The sequence below is a fragment of the Cyclopterus lumpus genome, chromosome 17 (genome assembly GCF_009769545.1).
Source record: "Cyclopterus lumpus isolate fCycLum1 chromosome 17, fCycLum1.pri, whole genome shotgun sequence".
Taxonomy (NCBI): Eukaryota; Metazoa; Chordata; class Actinopteri; order Perciformes; family Cyclopteridae; genus Cyclopterus; species Cyclopterus lumpus.
Window position 1 is genome coordinate 7,187,607 of NC_046982.1, and position 24,486 is coordinate 7,212,092.

A 24,486-nucleotide genomic window follows, 5' to 3' on the forward strand; every position below is an offset into this window, starting at 1 on the left:
ATGTCAATAATTGCTACATATTATGTTTTGTCTATGTGTTATATTGTAAACCTGTCAATCGTGAGGTTTTACGGTTTAGAAATGGATATGTTTGCTTGACAACACGAGAGGTAAACAAAAGAACTGAAAACACCCAGTCCTGACTTAAAATGGTCCAGGATAAAAACACACAAAAACTATAAAAGCCTTTTTTTTATTATTGTAATTGTAGAGAGGGTAAAGTGACAGATATTCAAAGATAACAACTTGCAAAAAGTATTGGCTATTAGGGAGGAAAAGAAAAAAAAAAAAAAAAGCCAAGAACACGACGAAAACATTCTGACTCACAGACTCCTTCACATTTGATTTGGATCATTTCGGTCACAAAGCTTTCTTCAAAATGTAGCGGTGCATCTATCAGGAACATCAGGAAATAGGGCGTTAAAGGAAGAGGATAACATTTTGAAAAGCACACTTCCTGTTGAACAGGCACGGTTGCATCAATATGCTGGGTATTGCCTTTTGAACATAACAGAGACGTCCCCTGGTAGTCTCAGTCGCCACATCACATCAGGGCTGTCACAGTTTCCATAATAAGTGCTAATCACTAATGAGAGAGCTGAACTCGTTGTTGGATGGCTTCACATCCTCACAGTCTGTTTGGCAGCGCTGCTTCCGAGATGAAGGGTGCTGGCATTTACCTTATGCTGAAGATCCTCTGAAGCTCATTGAAATGCTGTGGGTGTGTCTCAGTGACAGCATTTTGACTTGTTGAATTTTTCATTTCATTTTCAAAAGCTCCAAGCCCGCTAATCCATGTATCACGGTACCCCACCCTCATATAAATGGGAAAAAAGCCATCATTGAATGCAACATGTTTAAGCTGAATGAACTGTTGTCTCCATGTTTTGAGCTGATAATACAATAATAATATTAACATGGTAACTGTATTATGTAATCAGTCCTGGTTGCAAAAGATTGAATATTCCTTTTAAATGATCACTTATGCCTTGATACATGGTGGTGTATTTATACATTTTGCTTCATGTGATGTAAATATAAAATAATAAAAGAAGGACTCAGAATGCTTTGAAATGAGGTTATTTACTTTGATTTCCTGGCTGAAGGTGAACAGTCAGATAACCAGAGGTGATCTATTCCAAAGCAGTGTTACATCTATACTGTATTTTCCAGGCACCAACACAGCAAGTACTTTAGAATGATATTCCTCATGAATATAAAGGTGTAGCATCCATGCTATAGACAATAAACCTGTGAGAATAATAGCTTAACCTGATGCTCCACTGGGTTTCATTCGAAGAGAACGCAGTGCTTCCGAGAGCTTTTTGGTGAATCAATGCATGTGTCTGGTGATATGTCATATTTGAAGTGTGAGTTTCGATATGAAAAGGAGCTCTAAAAGGAATCCAGAAGGATGACTGAGGGATTGCCTCAACACGGCTCTCAACATGACGGGACGAGCTTGATGCAGAGCGGCGGCCATTAGCCAGCCAGTCAGACACACAAACATGGACTCACGTGCACTGAAAGGCATGCGTGGCCAAACTGGCTGCCTAACAAAGCACAGATAACGCTTGAATAACAACGCACAAAGTGGGGAGAGCGAGAGGCCACACCTTCGATCATTCTCATTGGTTCATGAGGGTTGGTGAAATCGCGTAACTACGCCGAGGCTCCGCCCAACTTCAACCTGAGTCTAATTAGTGGAAACACCTGTGGGGTTGCAGGGTGTTTAGAGAGAGTCATGGTAAACTGTTCATCCAGCACAGTTTACATCCTGTGTGTCAGACATGTAGCAGGCTGTTGTCCTGCAAAGTGCGGTCGGCCTTCTCTGCAACCATCTTTACTTGCACTTGCATAGATTTCAGCTATAAGAAGAACTCCTACGACACACAACAAAAAAGATAAAAAGCTCTAGAGCTGGTGATTCTTCGAGAAAGCTTTGAATGGTGTGTTTTGCACTCCGCATGTCTGACTCAAGGAGATAGAAGGACTATTGATCTGTGGTTCGTGGGCGAACCATCCGCTAAGCTGGTGGCGTACAACATCAAGGCAGAGAGAACCAGAAGAGATTTATTAGCCATTAGCTTCAACATACGTTTTACAACTATAGGCCGAGGAAGAAAAGAAGAAGAAAAAACAGCCAAACGTGTCAAAAGAAGAACAGACTTATCAGGCCTGACTCTTTTGAAGCCAGGGTTAGGGTTAAATAAGCCTCTCCTATTCAGACTCTACATGAAGGAAATCATTGCTGTGCTTCCTTCCACTACCTTTTCCTTCACTCGCTGCCTGTCCCTAAAATGTCCCCGCTGGGGATTCTATCTCCTGGTTCCCTTTGAAGCAGTGGCCTCTCTTTGCCTCCATTATCTTGTAATTTGTGAGGGATTACGCTCTGGAGCGCACACAGTCCACCCCGTTGCTTAAGAACTGTGACAGCTTACAATAATTGCCATGCTAATTAGCGAGAAGTAGCCCAGTGCGCTTCTTTGCCTCGCCAGACCTGATTTGATGTATATGCTTTGATTAGTGTCTGCAGACGTAATTCCGTAACTTTCCAACCCTTATGATTAAATATATATAGCCAATAATATGGGCTGACTAATATGTGTTAATAGATAAATGTAGAGTCTATACTGTTCTGAAGAACAAAGACAGAAAACTGCCACTGAGAAGGTTTTATTGAAGTTGGACCATGAGGAAGCAGTTGTTTTTTTTAGTAGATGACAAATTAAACTGAAAAAAGAACACACTACAAAGTCCCACCCATGTCTCTTGTTTATTAACTTGATATTCCAGGATGATGTATGTTAATATTGTTTTGCTGCAAAAATAAAAAAAGCATTTGTAACATTGACAACAAAGCCTCTGTTTCACTTTTCAGGAAATCTTTCAGAATGTGACATATTCATCAGATATGTGTTTTCATATATAAATATATATGTTACTACCCTTTTCTCGACATCATCGTGTATTATATATTAGCTTAGTTTTCTTTTCTTTTTGTTACCATTCTTTGTTTATCTCCTTAAGCTGAGTGGGAGGTCGTTGTGTACATCTGTGGCTTCTTCTTGACCTCTCCTGACACAGGCAGTGTGCTTATGTGTGTGCAGAAGACAAAACAAACATCCCTGGAGTGCGACTCGACTACCTTTAACCCTTAATGCATTAATCCATTGATACAAGCAGGTACTCCTTTCAATCAACAGCCATTATAGATGTACAAAGAGCCTGGCACTAATAAGACCAACAACCAGATTTGTTCACTTAAAATTAAAGTAAGCTCCAAAGTCCTTTTTCTTCCCCTGAGCATTATGCGGTCCATCTGACCTTGTCTGTGTAAATACGCGAGAAAGCTAAGATTGAGCACATTTCCTCCCTAATAGCCAAGACTAATAGACTTATAATATTGTAAAAACACAATATTCATTGAACCGCCAAGGCCAAACATTGCTGTTTTCGTCAATGATTGCTTTTAGCAAAACCATCAACTCTATATTTTTACTAATGACTGTGGGGCCTTGTTGAGAAAATTGTGAAAACACGCTACAAATAATGAGTCAAACATTGAATGAACTACATTGCATTTGCAAACGTATATATTTTTGTGAGTTTGTTGTTGTTTGTTTCGCTTCTTCTTCATCGGAGCAGCTTCTCTTTGTTTGGCATTATCATGATTTATAGACCTGTTACCCTTAATTCCCGGTGTTCAGACAGATGCATCTGCAGTTTAGGTACCACTGTGTTGGCCTGTTTCGAGCTCTGTTGGTTGCCTCGTGAGACAATATAAACTCACATAGGGTTGATTTACAGAGTACTTTTCCCTTTTCTGCTGTTACTATCCAAACTCAATCCACTGCGGCATTGTTTGTAAAAGTGATTTAGTCGCTTCACCATTTAAGTCCTATCCCATTGGTGTTCCTCTGATTTTGCCGATCCCTTTCCAGCTCTATTAGCCACACCTATGTTTGCGGTTCCTGGTCGACAATGCCCCTCGAAAAGGCATCTTTCATTCTCACAGGTGCTTACTCTTTTTTGAAGTCCTCGCTGACCCTGACTGTACTTTTATTACAGCATGACGTCCCATCACCCTCTCCACCAGATGCAGCTACCTCAGGGTACATAATTGCTTGAAGTAAGACGGGCCTTCAAAGCCACACACTCAGAGCTGACCTTCAGTGGCACAAAAAAAAGTCTGCAGCTACAGTTCTACGTAGAATAGAGCCCAAAATATCCAGGATGAACGACCTTTAAAACATGAGTATGTGCAATTAGGGTTGTGGGTTCAAATGTGGGGCTTTTCACTTCTGACAGAAGCTTCAGAAATAAACACAGCTCTAACCTGTACTCACCTGGTGCGGCAAATACTTCCACCTAGTGAACAAAAGAAGAATTGGGCTCCAGTGAGCGGTTCTTCATCAGTGACGAGACCGAAACAAATCATATAGAATCGCGTTATGCAATATGTAATGCCGTGTGAGAGTATTTCATTTCTAATGTGTTCTGTGGCACAGAATAGAAGAAAAAAAACATATGTTCAATGGACCAGAGGGGAAATATATATATATATATATATATATATATATATATATATATATATATAACCCACTCATACATTTTTTTTTACCAATCCATTTAAATAAAAAGTATAGCCCACTTGTGATCCATCTGGCATTTTGCCACTGGAAGATACGATGATTCTTAAAAGCCCATATTTAGCTCAAATAACTTGTAATTCTGTATTTATTTTTGTATACGTATGTGTTTGTTTGCTCGCTTGCTTGTTTAAGGTTGTGTGGGGGGGGGCGACGTACCGTATAGCTACGTCCCTGCACGCACCCCTGCACGCGGCTGCCTGTTCACGTGACGGCTGCCATGCTTGTGTCAGCTGGTTGACGTTATCAAATTTCGTCTGTGAAGTTTTTGGTCCCTCGACTCTGGCTGGATAGTTGAGTCAAGTAGGAGTTTGGAAAACCCCTTCCCTCTCAGTCTGAAGTGTTTGTCCCCTTTTAGTTCCAGTAAGTTATAGTCAGTTAGTGTTTGTCGGTTTTAAAACCCCTTTGCCCTCCACACTAGCTAAAAGAGAGACGAGTTATGGTATGGCTGATGTATGGCCAGGCTAGCTAAGGCTCACGAGCGTGTCCCCAAACATTTAGCTTAATTTGTTCCTGAAGACAACAGATACGCTTCACCTGCTCGTGTTCGTCTAATAACACGCTCTCAATATCTCGGACGGACATTTACATTTGCTTTATTATTTTTCGAGGAGGGGGGGGGGCAAAGGAAGTCAAGTGGTTATGGAGGCGGACACACTCGAGAAAAAGCTTTTATTTTGTGCCAAAGAGGGCAGTCGCGCTGCTATTCAGAAGCTCCTTGAGTCGAGAGTCGACCAAAGCTGCTCTCTCGACGTGAACTGCAGATGTAAGTGAGGAGGAGACGCCATTGACTAGCAAGTGACTGCAGGTGTGCTCGCTTCATGTCCCTTTTTCTGTCACTGCAGCCAAGTCCAAAACCACCTCGGGATGGACTCCCCTCCACCTGGCCTGTTACTTTGGACACAGGGACGCTGTGGAGGAGTTGCTCAAGGTGACAGTCGCTGCTTCACGTGTGTATGTCCAGTGCGCATGTGCAGCCAGTGAACTCTGCTAAACCTATTTGCAGGCAGGTGCTGATGCAAATGTCCAGAATAACATGGGTGACACGCCTCTACACAAGGCAGCCTATACTGGAAGAAAGGTAAAAAAACAACAACCAGCAAATTCCCTGCTCATCTGGGCCTATTATAATGAATGAGAGTGGCTGTCTGCATTAAAGCTTGTTGTCTGCCAAGCTCATTTCAGCTGGAATCCTTTTCACAAACTCGTATTTCCCGTTTGATTGACAGTTGATGGTCAGATTTCTATTTTGTCTTAAAGGAGATCGTGTTGCTGCTCCTGCGGTATGACGCCTGTTCCAACATAATCAATGGAACCGCTCAAATCCCTAAAGATGTCACAGTGGATGATGAAGTCATAACAATGCTGGAGGGTACGAAATGATGGGAGGTTTTATTTTTACTTTTTTAAATTTTTTTTATTGGTGATTGCTTCTTAATACTGTAGATCAGTTGCCCCTTTTTGTCAATTAGTGTTTTGATTTGTGCAGCTGCAGAGAGAAGAGCGATGAGGCGGCGGGAGGAGAATCTTCTGGAAGCAGCCAGAGAGGGGGACACCTCCACTCTGTCTAAACTGGTTGGCGTCTGACCTTTCTAAGGATTCTGCAGAACATATTGCACTTTGATGGCATCTTTCTTACTTAATTCGCTCATTAAAGCAGTGCCTTTCACTGGATTACAATCATTTCTGTTAAGTTTCTAGTCAACACGCTCAATATATTTGCCAGGAGTCTGACGCGTCTGATGCTTAGAAGTTTGAAGTTTTGACCTGCCTGGTTTGAGCAGACTAAAGCACACTCTAAATAAACCAAATAAGCTTTATAATTTCTCTTTTCCCTTGTGTATTGTGTCATTGGCTTTACGTGGATACTTTATTTATTTACTTATTTATTTATATGTATATATATATATATATATATATATATATATATATATATCGGTGTCTTCTGCTTGAAGTTGTTTTCTGTTGTTTAATTGTCTTCTGTTCTTCAGCTCAGTGGAAAAGAAGCTCCAGATATTCACTGCAGGGACTCGGTGGGGAATACGCCCCTACACTGTGCAGCCTACAGGGGGCAGAAGCAGTGCATTATAAAGTTGCTCAAGTCTGGAGCCAATCCCAGTAATAAAAACAACAATGGTATATTATATCTCATAAATTTGAACATACCCCTATTATTCAGAGTAATTTTCAATCGTAAATTTAGACTCTCAATTTGTTTTTAGTGAATACGTTTGTATAAATACTGCAGTGGGGCACTATATAATGGTTTATTGTCTGGCTGATTGTTTTGCAGACCAGACGGCATTAGACCTGGTCCGCAGTGTTAAACTGAGACCGATCCTCGCAGCCTATCAAGACAAGGTAAGCGCAGATAAGTCGTTTATCATCACCCCTTTAAATATGTGTGTACATGAATCGAGGTACATTCGCACATTTTACAATCTAAGAGTGCGTGAATTATGAGTCGGCTTCATTCTGTCAGTCCATTGAACTAAAGCATCAACTCGGCACCAAATTGCTTTGAAGTTTGGTATTCGTGTCATAATCCACAGAGGATGATTCTTAATTATTTTGGTCATCCTTTCGCCTCTCCACTATCGCCACCCTTAGACTAAAATCGAGCTCGGAAAAATCTAAATCTAATGAACAGATTTCAGTGAAGTGATGTTTCCCTGAAGATTAAAAATCAAATCAAAGTGTGGGCTCTCTTTTGATTTAATCACTTTTTCATTTTTTTTGCACTGGATGTCAAGTGTCTTTGTGTCTATCACCTCAATCACAGAATGGATGTTTCAGGCGTTTTCTCTTTTTGGAAAAAGTACTGTACTACCTGGCCCAAAATATAAATGCACGTGACTGTTTCTGCATTTTTGTCTCCTCACACATCACTATATGTGTTCACCTGAGGCCCAGTGAGAAAACGCCTTGGAAGCCAGCAGTCCTGCAGAGTCTAGCTCTGGTGTGGATGTTTGATTCAGCCTGGCACAGCTTCAATTCAGGGCTTTGCATAGTCATGCTGGAAATAAAAGAAAGGCACTTAGCTATTAAGTAAATAAAAAAATAAAAAATAATATATATATATATATATATATATATATATATATTATCATTTACCCTCACTGTAATACAACAAAAATGCCACAATATTGCAGCGTGCCAACCCCCTGATCCTGACACTACAGGTTAGTCACCTTAGCCCACCTACCTTTTCACAACCTAGACCACCACAGCAGAGGAAGAGGTCCCAGCCAGAGATGCTCACAAGTAAATCTTTGCAAATCCAGGTCAAGTCTTATAGCTAGAGTACAAGAGAAGTTTATATTATATCACCCAAGTTAATCTGGTGCACTTTGAGAGAAAAAAAGAAAGTTGTGTTCTTGTCAACAATTTTAGATATGAATGGTGACGACACGGCCAAAAAGTCCCACCCACAAAGCAGGGTAAATAGTCACGCTGTCAATCCGGCTGTGTCTGTACACGAGTCTGAGAATAACTACTGGTTTCCCCACAAAGGATGTGAGCAGTGGGATGCAGAAGATTGAAGGCCCTCTTTGGAAGGTACCCAGGTGTTGAAGTGTCCTTTTCTACTCCCAATGTCAGGCAATGTTTTTGTTCAGACTCCTCCACATTTGATGCTATAGCCTTTACTTTCGGGGCCTTTATTCCTTATTGTACATTGTTTTGAAGTCCATGTCTTTCAGTGGTATCTGTGAATTATTTTGTTTATTTTGGAACGTTTTAAAAAGACCATTAATACATACGTTTAAGATACGGAAATAAATATGTGATATACTTTTCATATACTGTATATATTACCAATATTTTATATTTATACATAGTTCATCTGTTGTCTGTGACAGAGTTCACGCTTTCTTGGATGGCGATCCCACTGGGTGATAATTGAGGATGGAACGCTCTCCTGGTATCCCAGACAGTGAGATGACTTCATATGTATTCCATGTTCTTAATAATAATAATCCATTTAATTTATATAGTGCTTTTCAAGATACTCAAAGACACTTTACATTATACACCGTAGACACAGCTACGGGGAGCAATGCAGGGTTAAGTGTCTTGCTCAAGGACACATCGACTAGGGAGGGGATTGAACTGCCAACCCCTTGATTGAAAGACGGGCATGCTAACCACTGACCCATAGTCATCTGTATGTAGGCTGTTTGTCATGGTCGAGGTTTCTTTCCTGCTGCTCCATCTTTCCGCACTCGATGCCTTGTTACCCAAAGTCGCTGAAATAAAAGGGAATCCTGTTTCCTCCAAATATCTCTTGTTTGAGACGGAGGCATCAGTATTACTTCCCCAAGCTTTCAGTGAAAACTGAAAGTGTATAAAGTGACTACTTGTGTGTATGTAAACATGTGTTTTTATTTGATACACTGTATGTGTCGATGTAAAAATGCCTTCGGTTATATGCTCATCTGTTTCTATACAGGGCAGATGCGCTGGCTGGTGTCAGAAGACAGGGCTGTAAGTCTCTAACACGAGCCTACTGCATGGTAGGTGGTAGAGATCATAGAGGCTCATTGTAATTCATTAACCTTCATGGCGATACATCGGACGCCCTCAGACCTACTTGAGATGGTGATGTTTGACATCTAGTGCAGGAAGCGTGACTAAGTAATTCAACGTTGTCCTTCCAGGTCAAACCATGGGATCATTGCTTCTTCGTGCTCCGGTGCTTTGACGACACTGTACATTATTTTAAGGTCTCCTCAAAGACGGATTCGGTGGCTACGAGAAAAGTGAGATAAGATTCACCTTCTTTGCTGTTGCGTCACCCCTGACCGGAAAACAATCTGACATGTCTGTGTATCTGCACTGCTGGGCAACACTGTACATGTTTCTGATATTTGTCCACTTAGAGATGGTTGGATGCTCTCGAGGCTCATTCATCATATAGCACACGCCACTGTACCCGGGAAGAGATCATCAACCATGCAGGTGGTGATAGCCGCGTGACGAATCTGTCACAAGCCCTTCAGGTAAGATTTAAGTTTGGACCTTTTTTAATGAGGTGTGTGACGGTGGGAAGGAAGTGCTGTTTAGGGAGGAAGGCGGGTTCAATGTGTAAGTGTCTCTCTCTCTCTCTCTCTCTCTCACTCTTCCTGTGCTCTTTCAGGCAGCCAGCGCTTCCCAGCAGAAATTGGCGAGTGAAGTGTCAATATTTCTATCCATGGGGAAGAATGAAGAGAATTATGGTAGGAGTCCTGGAATTGGTCATGTGTCACTGTTGTTAATCCAGTGTTCACTGTTCTTAACCTTTTGGTCATTTTATACCGGTGCTGAGAAGATGAGTAGATTAATTGTGTTGTCAATGGACAGAACATGTATTGCCAACGATTTTGGTAACGCTTACCCCAACCCCGTGGTTCCCCACCTGGCTGTCAGGAATGTGGGTAACACATTTTAGCTACACTAATTGTTTGACTCTTACATCTTTAGGCGGTCACAAAAGGGTATTGCTTGGCTATAAAGTGTCCCCGAGTCAAAATGGTTGACACAGTGGCCTAACCCTTGAATTGTCCATTTAGCATGGAAACATGACAAAACTGTTTCCTGTTTCTCAAATGTGAGCATGTTCTGTTTTCTCCGTTTTATTTATTTCACAACCAACAACCGACAATCATTGGGTTGTGGATTGTTGGTGAGATAAAGATCCGCTTTGAGGACTTTGCTGTGAATAATTTAACTATTTTCTGACATGTGAGACTAAATGAGAAGTAAAAATAAATAAACGTTGCAGCTCAATTTACACACATGCATTGAACATATGTGTATATTTTTAATGTTTTTCCAAAGCATTGGCTGCCCCTCTTTTACTGAAAGCCAAAGAGACCAGTGAGCTCTCCAGTGAAACCTGCGCTGCGCTCCATCTGTGCCTTGAACTGCTGTCAAAACAGGAGGAGGTAGGAAATATCTTCATTATCTTAATCAAGCCTGCATCAGCATGTTGAGCTATCTAGCGAACACCGCAGAAAACACACCTTTGGGCTTTGAATGATATTGTCCACAATCGTACCATTCCTAACACTTTATTAAATGCAGCGAGAACCATAAAATAAATTGGCATATTGTGTTATTAAACATTGTATTATTGTAATGTTTGTTATGAATGTGTGGACTTTGTTGTCATTGTCATGCAGAAATTTGACATTTACGTTAAATCTTTTTTGGTATGTCTCAGTATGTCAAATGCAGTATGTAAAAAAAAAAAATATATATATATATATATATACTGTATATATAAAGAAAAAAATATATATAAAAAAGCCAAGATGTCCTCTTTTTGGGGGGCTATTCCGACCCACAATCCTGTGCGCAGCAGATATCAGCAAGAGGATCAGGGTTCCAGGTGCAACGTTATGACGAAGTCGTATGTCCCAATGGATTGCATACTGCGTGCAACAGTATGTAACGGCAGCTACAGTATGTCGCACAAGTAAAAAGTATGCAATTTGAAACTCTGCAATCTCGCTCTCAATTTAAATGTTTTGGAGGCTAGTTTTGTTTTTAGATTAGCTTCAGCCCGCTTAAGCATGTTTGAATATTCTTCTCATCGATTCCCGTACCCTCGCCCCACGTGCGGCGCCCCTATAGGCTGACTAGATTATCTTGACTGAAATCCCAGCCCTCGTCCTCTTGACGTTGGCTAATTCATACCAATCAGGTTTGAAGTTTGCGTGCGTCCCTGTCCTCCTGTCCCAATGTGCCGTGCCCTTGGTGAGCAACGGAACAGTGTGGAAGGACACAAGGCAAGATCCGCTTTTATGCTTAGGTCTGCATTCAGCTTGCAGATCAGTGTACACACACACACACACGCACACACACACACACACACACAAACACAGAGACAGACAGAAACCCTGGTCTTAGATCCACACACTCCCGCTCTAGGGAAAGGCTGTGCATTGAGCAAAGCAACTGAAGCGCGTACATATTCACAGGCTCAGCTGCATTAACCCTCACACAGTGAAAATACAGGCTCGCAGGCACACTTCCACATGCCAGAGCATCCGAGCACAGCAGAAAGCGGGAGACGGTGACAGCATACTCATCCAGTGTCTGCACAGGTACAAACCAAGCAATTGTTCTTTTTGTATTTTTTTTTATTGTGTATCGGCGGTTTTATTTATTTTTTATCGACGGGAGTTTATGTACAGGTCTGCGTATGCGGTGGGCTGGTCCCCGGTGACTTACTGTAGTGTGAAGGGTTTGAAGTTTGGCATGGACTGGCTGTCAGCCAATGTTTTTAGTGTGTTGCGTCTGAAGCGTTGGCATGGGCGAAGGTTGTTCATCAACATCCAGAAGTAATTAAATTATCTGAATTCAGGGTGTGAAATTGAGCATGTTTGAAGTGGTGCTGCGCTGCTCAAAGCATCTTTTTGCTGAAATCATCTCATAACGTAATGGATTCTGTCAAAGTAAGAGCGTGGAGAGGGAGCGATTAAATTACATTGCTAATTAGTTTGACACGGTGATACTCAAAGTCCAGCGTTTAAGGAAAAAGATTGTAGGTTTAACCATTTTAACGCAGCAGTTGCTCTTTTGCGTTTCACTCTAATGCAACACCTACATTTAGAACTGAGAGATCATGAATGACATTTCTTCCTTTTTCTCATTACCAATTAATTTGAACTTGGCAATGTGTCAAAATAGCACCGTGAAATCCATTAGAAGAGCAGGATTTAAGGTTATAATGTGGAGATTTAAGGACTGTGGATAATAAGATGAAGATAAGTGAATGAATTTTCCATCGTATTCGATAAAATGCTGCTTTCGAATGTCAGCTGGATATAACACTGCACAGCAATGCCCAAGCGTAGCCTGCTTACAGTGATGTGTGCATTTCCAAGCCAAATAGTTTGAGTGTAAATTGGCAACAGCTGTTGTCCCGTCTCGAGGAATAACCCAACGCCGTTATCACCGGGAGGTTGAGAACATTTATTGTAGTCTCATCACCCAAGAAGTGTTGCCAAGTTATCGCCAAGTGCTGATGATATAAAAAAAAAGGAAAATGCATAAACAACTGTGTTTAACATGCTTGTTAAGACGTTAAGACGCTGGCCTCTGGCTAAACTGGTTCTACTACATGTACTAACTGGATTATATTTTCTACACTGCTGAGATCGTCTGTATTGGGCAGCATTAACTCTAATCCCACTCCCATTGTCCTGCCGTGGATGCCTCTGTTGCAGCCACTTACACGGTACATAACATACAGTAATCACATGCTGTTGTACTTTGATGTCTGGGCAGACGTGAAATGGAGAGAGGCACGGTTCAGAGCATGTATATGTGGTCCGACCCATTTCAGCTGCAGAAACAAAGTCTGCTCCTGAGACTGCTAGACTTTTGTAAACTCAACCTTTTGGTGGTGCTTCTCAGGCACAAGGCGTCCACTTGTCAAATTGAGGCTTCCAGCGTGAAGCATGTCTGACAGTTTGTATTGCTCTGAAGGCAGGAGAGTGGCAGCATAGTATCCTTCTTTCTTTCTTTCTTTCTTTCTGCAGTCACTCATAACCGTTTTGTGTCTACAGCCTGTGAGAAATCTGATTTCCCTTCAAACTCTTGGGGATTGGGGAGAGCACAAAGTACCGTTTGACCTTTCCATAAACCATCGCCACACAGGTAACTGACCTGCTGTCTGCCATCTCTCACCCAGGAGGGACTTCCCTGGGCGCAACTTAACGTCCGTGTAGGTCCCTTCACCGACTTCCTTTTGTTTTCAGTTCACACCGGGTCAGACGAGATCTGGATAAGAGGAGGAAGTGTATATTCAACCTTATCTTTTTTGGGATTCTGACCTTTTAGCCAAGGAAGTTTATGTACAGAGAGAGAACTCGTAATTGGCACTGCCTCCCTATGCTGCAGCGGTACTGGCACGCTCCAACATATTTTGTTTTAATTGCTTAGCTCCCAGCCATCATATAGTCATGTACAGCCTGATCTACAAATACAGTTAGAAGCATTCATTGCAGGGTACTGCACAGAGCTGTAATGCATCTGCCTTTTGGAATTTGCTTTCCCCCTCAGCAGAGAGAGCAACATTTTAGAACAAAGTAAAATCTCTACCCTTTGGGGTGTTGACCAAGGAGAAGCTTCCCTCCCAGGCTCCAGCTCCTGCACACAGCCTCAGCAGGGCTTAAAATAGCGCCGTTTGTGCTCAGGCGAGAGGATGCTGTGAGAGCGAAAGAGCTGGCTGGGCTCGTTACACAACAAAGTGTTCTGTTCCTGGATGGGCTCTCAAGCCAAGTGGCTGGGTAAAGGAGTGTTAATCCAGGCGCCTGAACATGGAGCTCGTTTACTCTACACCATACACACAAAAGAGGCATGAATTAATTTGAGGCTTCTTTTTATTGGCACTCGGTAGCTAATGAGATCCATTTCCCGTATCAAATGTCACTGTTCTGTTGTTGGTTGGAAGCATTAACGGGCCAATAAATCTGTCTCTGACTTTTCTATATCTATATGAATGGACTGGTGTTACAGTTGGGGGGGGTTTTCTCAAATAACAATTGAACATCACAGAACAGAAGCTGAACGGCTACACTGAGCTGTCGTTCTATTCCCACACAGAGCATGGCCTACAGGGGCTGAACATGTACAGCATGGCTGGTGTGATGACAGCAGCCAGGAAAGTGTGTCCTTGACTGGGTGGCAGGCAGCTGTTGAACCATGGTTGAAAGACTTAATATCAGAGCTTCTGTAACAATTCCAGCAATCTTAATGCATACGAGGATACAGGTCTATATAAAGTGCGTATGGATAACTTTACTGTGATTGTGAGTTTTTGGTTACATCAATTGTTTGTACTTGTAGACATGGGGTGATATGGAGCATGAATGCATGTTTAAGAGACAGACAGAACATTTTGTAAATGTGTCCCTCGGTGTTATCACTGTGTGGCTGACCTGAAGCAGTATATATGTTCCCGGGCGACACTTGGGGACAACTATCTATATATTTATTTATATCTTATGATTTCCAAAAGTCTCTTTTTAATTAGGTACTTTAATGGGAGCGTCACAGATCATGAACATCTTGGAGTAGAATTTTGCCAATATTAACTTTTTGACCTTGTTGGTCACACACAATCTCCATCATTGAAGCATTGCTCCTGTGATGTTTTAGCCACATATCTGAAAGGGAATACACTTGGTATTAAAGGCGTGACTTATAGTCCACCTTGAGCACATCAGCTTGATGTGCTCAAGGTGGACTATAATCACCGAGAGATGAGGATGAACGTTTCGTCTCCAATAGAAAACATTGGCCCTGCTTCACAGTCTCAGATGTACAGTGTGATTTACGAGTTCCCGTTCCTCGCTGCCGTCTTCCCCATGGAGACACTTATTTTAGTCCAGGGAAGCTGCGCTCTATTTTTACGAGCAGTGATGTTATTTTCAGTGCAATTTTTTTGCTTCGTGAATGCTTGTTGTCTGCTTATTATCATAATGAGCAGACGCGTTTGGAAATGCACTTGTAGTTTTGTTGTGATCCCCATTATCTTATTCTACTTAATCTTTGGTAGCATCTGTGGATTTTTGTTCAGTTGCCCGTCTTCTGTTTTGTTAGTACGGGACGAACGACAGGCGTGTCAGACAATAGGAAACACTGATCTGGTCTGTCCCACAGTGGCCTGGCTCAGGTTGCCCTGAAGGGACACTCAATCCAGGGCCTCAGGGCTCTCAGAGATTGGGGTGTTTGGTTCCGACTGGAGGAAACTAAATATGTGGACGAGGTTAGAACAATGACTTGCCATCAGAACCACAACACACGCACACGCACGCACTGTGATGGCTATAGAAGCGCCTCCATATCAATCAAACCACCAGTCAATCACAATTGTCTACATACTTTCTAAATATATAGATTTGCTTCACCTTTTTCTCTGGTGTGTGTATGTCTGTCTGTCTGGGGGGGTTCCTGTGTTTGCAGGTGTGGAGCCTGAAGTGCGAGCAGGAGGTGGAGAAGAACAAAGCTCTGACGGAGGCCCTGCAGACGTTGGCCACTGAGCACCACGATCTCAAGCACTCCCTGTGCAAGAGCCGAAGGTCGTCTACTCTCAGCACCCTCACTGAAGATGACTTCTATGACGCCGTGTCAGGTCAGCAGCCGTTAAGTAATCAAGGAGTTCATATATTATTGGGGTTATTTTGTTCACAATAAAATCGTCTTGGACTGGTCATAAATTCCACTAAACTAGTGCAGGATATATCCGTTCGGAACAGGGCAAATGCTTGGCACTGCAGTTCCTTAGCAATAGTAGCGATCCACGTGTCATGACATAGGTGCAGTGAAATAGTCCTTCAGTCTGGTTCACAAGAAGAAACGCCCAACTCTGAGGCCCCCGCTCCCTTTAAGGGTTTCTCCTCTAGAGGCGCTATGGAGCAGTGCTTTTACAAGTGGGTCCTGTGTTGTTTGACTTGTGCACGAACGGCCAGCCGACGCTATACACATTCATGCTGTTGCTTTTCACAGCGTTCTGCTGTTTGGCAGTAAAGTGCAAAGAAGTGGGGCACGGAAGAAGAACAGTATAATCTTGCAAACGGATGTAAACGATGCCCAATTTTAAACATTCAAATATCTGCTTTGCCAGTTTTGTTTTGAGGAAGATATTGAATCAGTTCGTCAGTCCTCTAGGATGACGAACTGATTAATTTTGAGGAACATGTATCCATTACTTTGTTTGCTTACAGGGAAACTTTAACAATTGTAACCTGTATTTATAGACTTGTCAGAACGTACGCCTCCAGCAGCGTATGCTGTTCTAGTATCGAACGGCTTCACAGTGCTCACTTCACGGATAATTCGCATGGTTGAGAAAGTGTGTGTGTGTGTGTGTGTGTGTGTGTGTGTGATACCCATTGACACATCTCTGGCTCATTGTCTGTCTCTGAAATTGCCCTGACTCCTCTTCTCTTATACTCGTGGGTAATGAGATGGTGATTAGTGGGTCTGACACTTTTACTGCTTTATTTTTTATATAATCCAATTCATCAGTAGTTAAAAAAGATAATTTGACAGTGTAGACTGCACTTTATGTATACCTTGTACAGTATTTGCATCAACAAAATGGAGTAGAATTTGTTTACCCGAAGGCCTCCTCATGGTGATTATTTACACCTTCAAGATGTTGCTATGGATCAAGCTTTCTCAGGAATTATTGCATTATTCATAGATAGTCCTGATGAGTTATCTAGTCAGACACACTCTGCCCATAGACACTAAACTCTTCTCAGCGTATACATGATCATGTGTGTAAAACCTCAGACTATTGGTACAGCTGTTGTACTTTCATTCCAAATAAGGTATTAAGACATGTACTTGCAATAAGCACTAATATCTGGCAACAGTCCTCCATCATAGTGTACACGCACACTATTCTCCCCTCCCTTTGTGTGTGTGACAGTACCTGTAATGTCACTGACGGGGGAGGAGTAGCATCCAGCAAGCACAGAGCAAACAATGTTGGAGGAAATGAAGCCTCTGTGTGGCCTCTCATTGGAACACAATCCTCTGGTGGGGTTTGGCTGTTGGCAGGGAGGGGGAAGTCAGAGAGGAACTCGAGCGCAAAGTACTTTTTCCGCGAGACAGTTTGCCGTTCGGGCTGCAGCGTTCCGAGCTGGCCACTTGAACCTGCATGTACGTACGTGCTCGCTCGCGCCGGTGTTTGGCATGACCTGGGATCTGCCCCCTGTCTTCATCCCACAGAGTCGGATTCGGAGCTCTCGGTGAGCGGCTTCCTGTCTGTGGCCAGTCACTCCTGTGAAGAGGACGAGGGGAGAGACGCCCCCCTTCTCAGCAGCCTCCGCCATCCCAGCGCTCTCGGGGGGCCTACCGGAATGTCAGGGGAGAGTAACCATGGCAACCAGCACAATGGAGTCAAGAAGCACAGGTGGGACATGCTCCAGTTATGATGTCATGCTTGTTTACTGGCTTAAATGATGTAAAAGTGGAACGAGTGGAAATGTGGTGACAGCCACGTCCAGTGCTCTCTTCAAACAGCCCATCTGCTGCTCATTATGGGCAAGGCTTTAAGATAATCGTCCCAGCTGATTGCAGGATTCAGTAGTATGTGACGTAACGTCGCAGAGCAACTAAAATTAATATTGTAGGTGACATTTTACCTCATTTAGATACAGGATAGTAAAAGGCAGAGTGGGTGAAATGGGATACCAGCTCTCTACTCCTGTCTGTGTTTGTAGTCAGGTGTTTTTCTTTGAGCACCCAATCCACAGAGGATAGTTTTGTTTTGCACCTGTCAGATGCAACTCTCCAAGCAAACAACCAGCGAGGCCCTTGCTTGGGTGTTTAGTTTAGTTTTGTATTGATGGTAAAGATTTGACAATCTCTTTAATTTCTGTGGATGCTGATTCTGGCTTGGCCTCTCTTCTTTATTCCAACAAGTGAGCCATGAATAATTCAGCATGTGCTGGCTCAGTGTAGGAGTTGGAGGAAAGAGGACTGGCTGGCTGGCTGGCTGGCTGGCTGGCTGGCTGGCTGGCTGGCTGGCTGGCTGGCTGGCTGGCTGGCTGGCTGGCTATCTCGGTGTATGTGCGTGCGTGTGTGACTGCGTGTGTTAGCGTGTGTGTTGTACATTAAAGATTTATGTGGTGTCTGTTTATTTGGAATTACTCTTGTCATTCAAGACTGCTGCGGTCCTAGATTGTCTGGAGATGGGCTTAAGTCAAGTTGTTTAACATTTCTATAACTACCCCACCATTAATTATCTCCAAAATGGTTTTAAAAAAAATGTGTGTCTTGATTTGAGACCACAATTATACAGGACTGTAAATGTATTATTTTAATGCAAAAAACATTTATTTTTGAAGATTGACTGGCTGCAAAATGTGCACGCTTCCTAGAGAATCTGGCGTCGCTCTGAAGGGTTGGCTTGTGTTTCAGTATCCTCTGCTGAACAACACAGTTTGTTTAAATATATTTTATCTGTGTTTCTGAAAAACTGAAACATGAAAAAAGTAGGACTTCTGACCATATACTAAGCTAAATTTATTTTTTAAAAAGCTTTATCCCATAAAGACACGTACAAGTACAGTAGAAACCTTTTCCTTACCCCGACATCTATTTTATTTGTATTTATTTTTTGAAGTCCAATAAAAGAAATCCTTTTATAGAAAGATCCTTTATAGAAAGCCAAGGCTGGTGTACAGTCTGCCACGCTTCACTGCGCTGCTCATCCTACAGATGGAGCCATGTACCCCCTACCTCTCTTGTTTGTGTAGCTGACGTAATGGCTTTTATTTGTGTAGTTGCTTCAGCACTCAGTTTTAAACAAGGACACCATCTGCCTCCAGCAAGCATACCTGGGGAAAAAAAAAAAAAAAGGCAGGAAAATAAACTCGGTCACAGCAAAGACCAGATTTCTTCAAGCAGCAAAGGCTACTTTTGAGAGGGGGACAGAGGGAAGCTCCATCATAGTGAATCCTTGGGTGAGCAAATGGAATTATCTTAAAGTGAGAAGTGTTTATGAGCCAAGCGTCATATGCAACAAGATCAATTTAAAGAGTGCGTCTTATAACCAGTCTAGAAAAACATCCACTCGTGGGTATTGCATGAGCCGGACCAGCTGAAGGCTCCTTAGCTTCCAGGTGTCGGATGACTTTGCACCCAAATGGTGGTTCAAGCTATGTAGCTTTTAAATGGTGTGAGCGAAAATACTAATGGGTTTTAATGTGGGTTTCCCCAATACTTGTTAGATATTAGATTTGTGACATATTCTAAAAGTAAATCATTGTAAGTGTGTAGAAGACTCGATGACGTGCCCTCGGGCTCTTCTATGAACTGCACAGCTGACGCAAAATAAACAATCCATTGCTTCCCAATTGGTTCCCAAGTGTAATCCCCGTCATTGTTGTGGTGCTCTGTCATAGCGACTGAATCCTCCTCTCTTTAATACGCTGCTTTCCTCCAGGACATCTCTACCGACTCCCATGTTCTCGAGGAATGACGTCAGCATCTGGAGTATCCTGAAAAAATGCATCGGCATGGTGAGAACAGACCTTTTCTCTTCAGACTGATTTTCCATTTATTTGTTTGTGTTTTGATGTGCTGTTGGGAGAAAAGGAACGAGAGGCGCGTAGAATGAAGACTAAACGTTGGGTATTTGTTCATAGTCCTTAACTTATTTATGGCTTGAGAAATATAGTCATTGTTATTAATTTCTTGAAGCCCCAAGGGAGCTCCGTCCTGAAGAGTGCAGTCATGTGGTTCTTGATTTAGGATAATGTGAAAATGATCTTAATGTCTTTTTCCCCCCTTATATTATAAACCACTGCATTAGGTTTGTGCTTGCGTGTCAGGCAAAAATATTATTGTTGCAGATATTACAATTGAATGTTAGAATTGTGTCAGTTTTCACAAGTGTCAGCTTGCAACATCACCAACACATTGAATTGAGCTGTGAACTGTTACACCTGTCTACAAATCTAAATATCTATTTTTAGAGCTGTAGCTCACAAACTGGTAACGCTGGAAGTCTGTGTCCTCACAGTTTCGTGCGTCTTCTCTCACCTCTTTTTCAGGAGTTGTCAAAGATTGCCATGCCTGTGATATTTAATGAGCCTCTGAGTTTCCTTCAGCGGTTAACGGAATACATGGAGCACACCTACCTCATCCACCAGGCCAATGCCGCAACAGACTCCGTGGAGAGGATGAAGGTGCCACAACACAAACATGGCTACACAATCAAACAGGCTTTTGTTGTCAAATAGTACTGTGGAGTTAGTTTAGAGCCTTTTTTATAATGTGCTGTATCATTGCCAAATATTGAATTGGTTACCTGTAATTTGGTTAAAAATACATCAATGCCCTGTAGTGTGTTGCAGCATTTGCTGTCTCTGCTGTAGCATCGCAGTGGGAGAGGACTGGGAAACCCTTCAACCCACTACTGGGGGAGACCTATGAGCTCATCAGGTAAGACGGGATTCACCAGTTCCTTATACTTATTTTTTTTTTTTTTATAAATGCACAATTACGTTTCATGGGCACACCTTCGCTCCACACATGTTGTATGTAGTGAAGATCTATCTCGTAATGTCAATACGGAACATGTCCCTGTTCTCCATCAGAGAAGATTTAGGCTTCAGGTGGGTGTCGGAGCAAGTAAGCCATCACCCTCCAGTCAGTGCCTTCCATGCTGAGGGCCTCAATGAGGACTTTGTCTTCCATGGCTCCATCTACCCGAAACTCAAGTTTTGGGGGAAGAGCATAGAAGCTGAGCCCAAAGGACTCATCACACTGGAGCTGCCCAAGTGAGTGCACGGCCTGGCGGGGCGGGGGGGCCCATCCTCCTCCGATGCCACTTTGGCCTTTTTTAACATTTACTTGGTTGCCTCTGCAGACATAATGAAGCCTACACCTGGACCAACCCCACCTGCTGCGTCCACAACATCATCGTTGGTCAGCTCTGGATTGAGCAGTATGGCAGCGTGGAAGTGATCAATCACAAGTAACGGACATTCCTTCTCTCTGTGCGTCTGTTTTGTGTCTCGCCCCGGTTGCATTTGCATGCACCGAGACTCGGTAGCATGAATATCTTTCTTTCTGCACTCTGCGGCGGGGGTGTTGATCTACTTTCCTATTCAGCGTATTGATCATGGGAGCAGAACTGGGACAGTTGCCATTAGAGCAGGATAATTAATGTTTGAAAGCCTCCGTTCGCAGAAGAATGATGGTGAAAGAGAATCGGTAACCAGTCTTGTCATTCTGTGGCAGGACCGGAGAGAGATGCAGCATGATGTTCAAGCCCTGTGGCCTCTTTGGGAAGGAGCTACACAAAGTGGAGGGATACATCCTAGATAAAAGGTGTCGTCTTCATTTAATTGCCAATGATTGTCTTTAATCATCTTGTGTTTGTTGCCCGAAAGCAATGCAAATGTGTCATAAATGACTACATGTATCTCATGTGATGTGACCAGTGTATGTCAGGAGTTTTAATGATTGTATCCAATATCAAAGGCAGCCACAGCTGTATATTATTAACCGTTGTTTTCTCTCCTGTTTTGTTTTTTTTTCAGCAAAAAGAAGCTCTGTGCAATATACGGCAAATGGACAGAATCTCTATATACAGTAGATCACGTTACCTTTGATGCCCACAAAAAGAGTGACAAAAAGAGTTCGGATGAAAAGAAAGACAACAAGCGGGTATTGAACGTGTTGAGTGCTTTTAAAATCACCTGTGTTCTGCCTCCGTTTGGTTCAAGTTAAACGTGTGTGTGTGTGTGTGTGTGTGTGTGTGGGTCCCAGAGCAGTGTGGATGAGGAGCCAGAGGAGATGCCTCCATCTGATGCCGAGACCGTCCAGGTCATCCCCGGCAGTGAGCTCATCTGGAAGATAACGCCGCGACCAGATAACTCAGCCAGGGTAGGCAAAGACGAGTGGTGGAAGGAGAACATATTGTACATTTTTTTTAAAAAGAAGAAACGAAATATCAGGGATGGTAGCTTGTGATTATTGTGTCATTTAGTTGCCATATTTGTCTTTTCGTCGACGGTTGAAATTGTGCCGTAATGTAATTGTCTCTCTGGCAGTTCTACGCGTTCTCCACGTTCGCCATGCACCTGAACGAGCAGGACGAGAGCATGGAGGGAGTCACGCCCCCGACTGACAGTCGCTTCAGACCGGACATCTGCGCCATGGAGAATGGAGATATCGGTGCGGCGTTTGGCCTCGATTTGATTCCCTATTTTGCCACACCCGCTTAAATCCCATCTCAGGTGCTCTATTTATGCCTTTTTAACAGATTTGGCGAGTTCCGAGAAGAAGAGACTCGAGGAAAAACAGAGGATGGCCCGGAAGAATCGCACCAAATCACCCGACGACTGGAAAACGAGGTTAGTTGGCGAGTAACATGATGCACGGCCACCGCTCCACTGCTCATTTGTTTTACTAACGGCGTCCCTATTGTGTCGTGTCATCAACTATGCCGTCCCCGTTATTATACTTGCGAAGGAACGCTGCCCTTGGCCCAAGGTTTGGTTCAAAGCTTTGCCTTCTTGTTGTTTTTGTCTGGTGTGAAGTGCTGCACTACACCACCCTCCTCAGGACAACATTCACAACTGCATTGTTATTGAACACGAGTCTTTGATACTCAATATTTAATTCAAACAAGGTGGACTAGCGACATTGTTGTGCTTTTTGTGCGTGTTTTGATTTGTCTCTATTCTTCTATATCTGCCTCTTGTCCTCACCGCTGTACTCTTATTAAATAGAACTTCTCGTCGTTAAAACTCTGCAGGTGGTTTCAGCAAGGACAAAACCCTCACAACAAAGCTCAGGATTGGCTCTACTTGAACGGCTACTGGGAGAGGAGCTTCACTCAGCTGCCTGACATCTACTAATAAGTAGAAATACGTGGATATCTACTTTTGCTACCTTTTTGGACGTTATCTGCTCTGGTTTGTAACGATGTCACAGAGCTGATACAGAACAGCAGATAGGGTCGAGGAAATGTGCTTGAAAAATGTCTCAAAGCAGTCAAAAGGCAGAACACTGAGTGAACACCAGTGGCATATATTCTTTTTCGTAGATGTGTGTGTGTGTGTGAACCGTGAAGCACAAAAACTCTTACGTTCGTTAATTGTGGTGCTCGACCACTTGTGTATGCTATAGGCATGTGTTGGAAAAACTAGAATATATATATAAATGAGTGTGTTGTCGGTGCGGAAACCTTTTACTCGTCAGCTTCAGTGCACAGACCTCACAAGGCCCAACGGAGGGCATGAAGATGCATCGGTTATTTAACTCTGACACCGATTGTACTTGTACAAAGTATCCAAATGGACCATGTCTGCATAGTCTGCTGCAAAGATGACGGCAAGTAAAATGTTACCACATCTGACGAGAACTGTGGCCAGTACCACATCAATAAAATCAACAATACATTAAACGTTTAAAATATAGCACTAAGCTTGAAACCATGAGTTGTTCCGATGTGTATTGATAACGGCGTTGCACATAAGTCTACCTGACACTGTGCACACTAGTGTTTTTTTTCTAACCTAGAGATTTGTGTGTGTGTAAAAGTTAAGTGTAATTAGCTGTTATACTAATATATTTCAAATGTAACTATCTCACAATAACTGCATGTGCATCACTATAACTATGCAAGCCTTACCTCCTTCACGATCAAGCACTGAAATTCCTTTTCTCATGTTGTGGATAGCTGCTGTTTTTCTTCCTGTTGTCACTCTTTTTGGGTATTAAAATGGAATTTCTATTGTTGCTAATGAAAGCTTAATACGTTTATACGTTCTTTTGTGCAATTTGCTGTAATTTTAGGTAAACGTCTTCATTAGATTGGTGTCTGTTGGATTAAGGTGTTACAAGTTGAGTGGCATTGTAAATGTTGAGATGTTACTATATGCTGTCAACCCCACTGCCCTGCTTAGACAGATCATAACATTTGTCTCAACCTTCCTATTTACGGGATTTGTCACCAAATTATGCAGACTGTTTCTCACAATCCATCTATTGGGATCAGAAAAATCAAGGTTGAAAATTCCTGGCAGTAATTATATGTGGCTATATTTAAGAATTAGTGTTTCTAATATATTTGTATCATTGAGGGTTGACTAATTACAGTACATTTGTTTTATAATGCAATAAATATTCCCTGCTGCTCATGTGCGAGTACCCTCTGTGTATTTGTTTAACATTGTTGGAATGATTATTCTTTTTAATTGGTCCAGTATTGAGGGATTCGCCACTCGTCATGTTCTTGTTTGTGAGTGTCTGACAACATTCATCAAAACTACACAGTATAGGATGTCAAAAAGAAATCATGGTGTCAAAG

General features: G+C 42.6%; 1 protein-coding gene across 1 annotated transcript; it reads left to right on the top strand.

The window, feature by feature from the left end:
- Window positions 1-5,271: 5,271 nt before the first annotated feature.
- LOC117747026 (oxysterol-binding protein-related protein 1-like) lies at window positions 5,272-24,316 on the top strand. The gene is made up of 27 exons (XM_034556411.1): window positions 5,272-5,418; window positions 5,498-5,583; window positions 5,659-5,733; window positions 5,913-6,024; window positions 6,142-6,227; window positions 6,644-6,788; window positions 6,946-7,013; window positions 8,166-8,210; window positions 8,513-8,586; window positions 9,103-9,166; window positions 9,311-9,412; window positions 9,533-9,652; window positions 9,790-9,868; window positions 10,470-10,576; window positions 15,609-15,777; window positions 17,385-17,568; window positions 19,606-19,681; window positions 20,216-20,350; window positions 20,509-20,606; window positions 20,762-20,944; window positions 21,034-21,141; window positions 21,408-21,497; window positions 21,710-21,836; window positions 21,939-22,055; window positions 22,223-22,346; window positions 22,435-22,525; window positions 22,930-24,316. Exons 1-27 carry the CDS (start codon window positions 5,295-5,297, stop codon window positions 23,030-23,032), a joined length of 2,892 nt encoding a protein of 963 aa, XP_034412302.1. The 5' UTR covers window positions 5,272-5,294; the 3' UTR covers window positions 23,033-24,316.
- Window positions 24,317-24,486: the final 170 nt, after the last annotated feature.

Excerpts from the sequence above, each read along its gene's own strand:
- LOC117747026 (XM_034556411.1), top strand. The coding sequence starts at position 5,295 with ATGGAGGCGGACACACTCGAGAAAAAGCTTTTATTTTGTGCCAAAGAG. Across the intron at positions 9,869-10,469 it reads GAAGAATGAAGAGAATTATG|CATTGGCTGCCCCTCTTTTA; the intron begins GTAGGAGTCCTG and ends GTTTTTCCAAAG. Across the intron at positions 15,778-17,384 it reads CTTCTATGACGCCGTGTCAG|AGTCGGATTCGGAGCTCTCG; the intron begins GTCAGCAGCCGT and ends TTCATCCCACAG.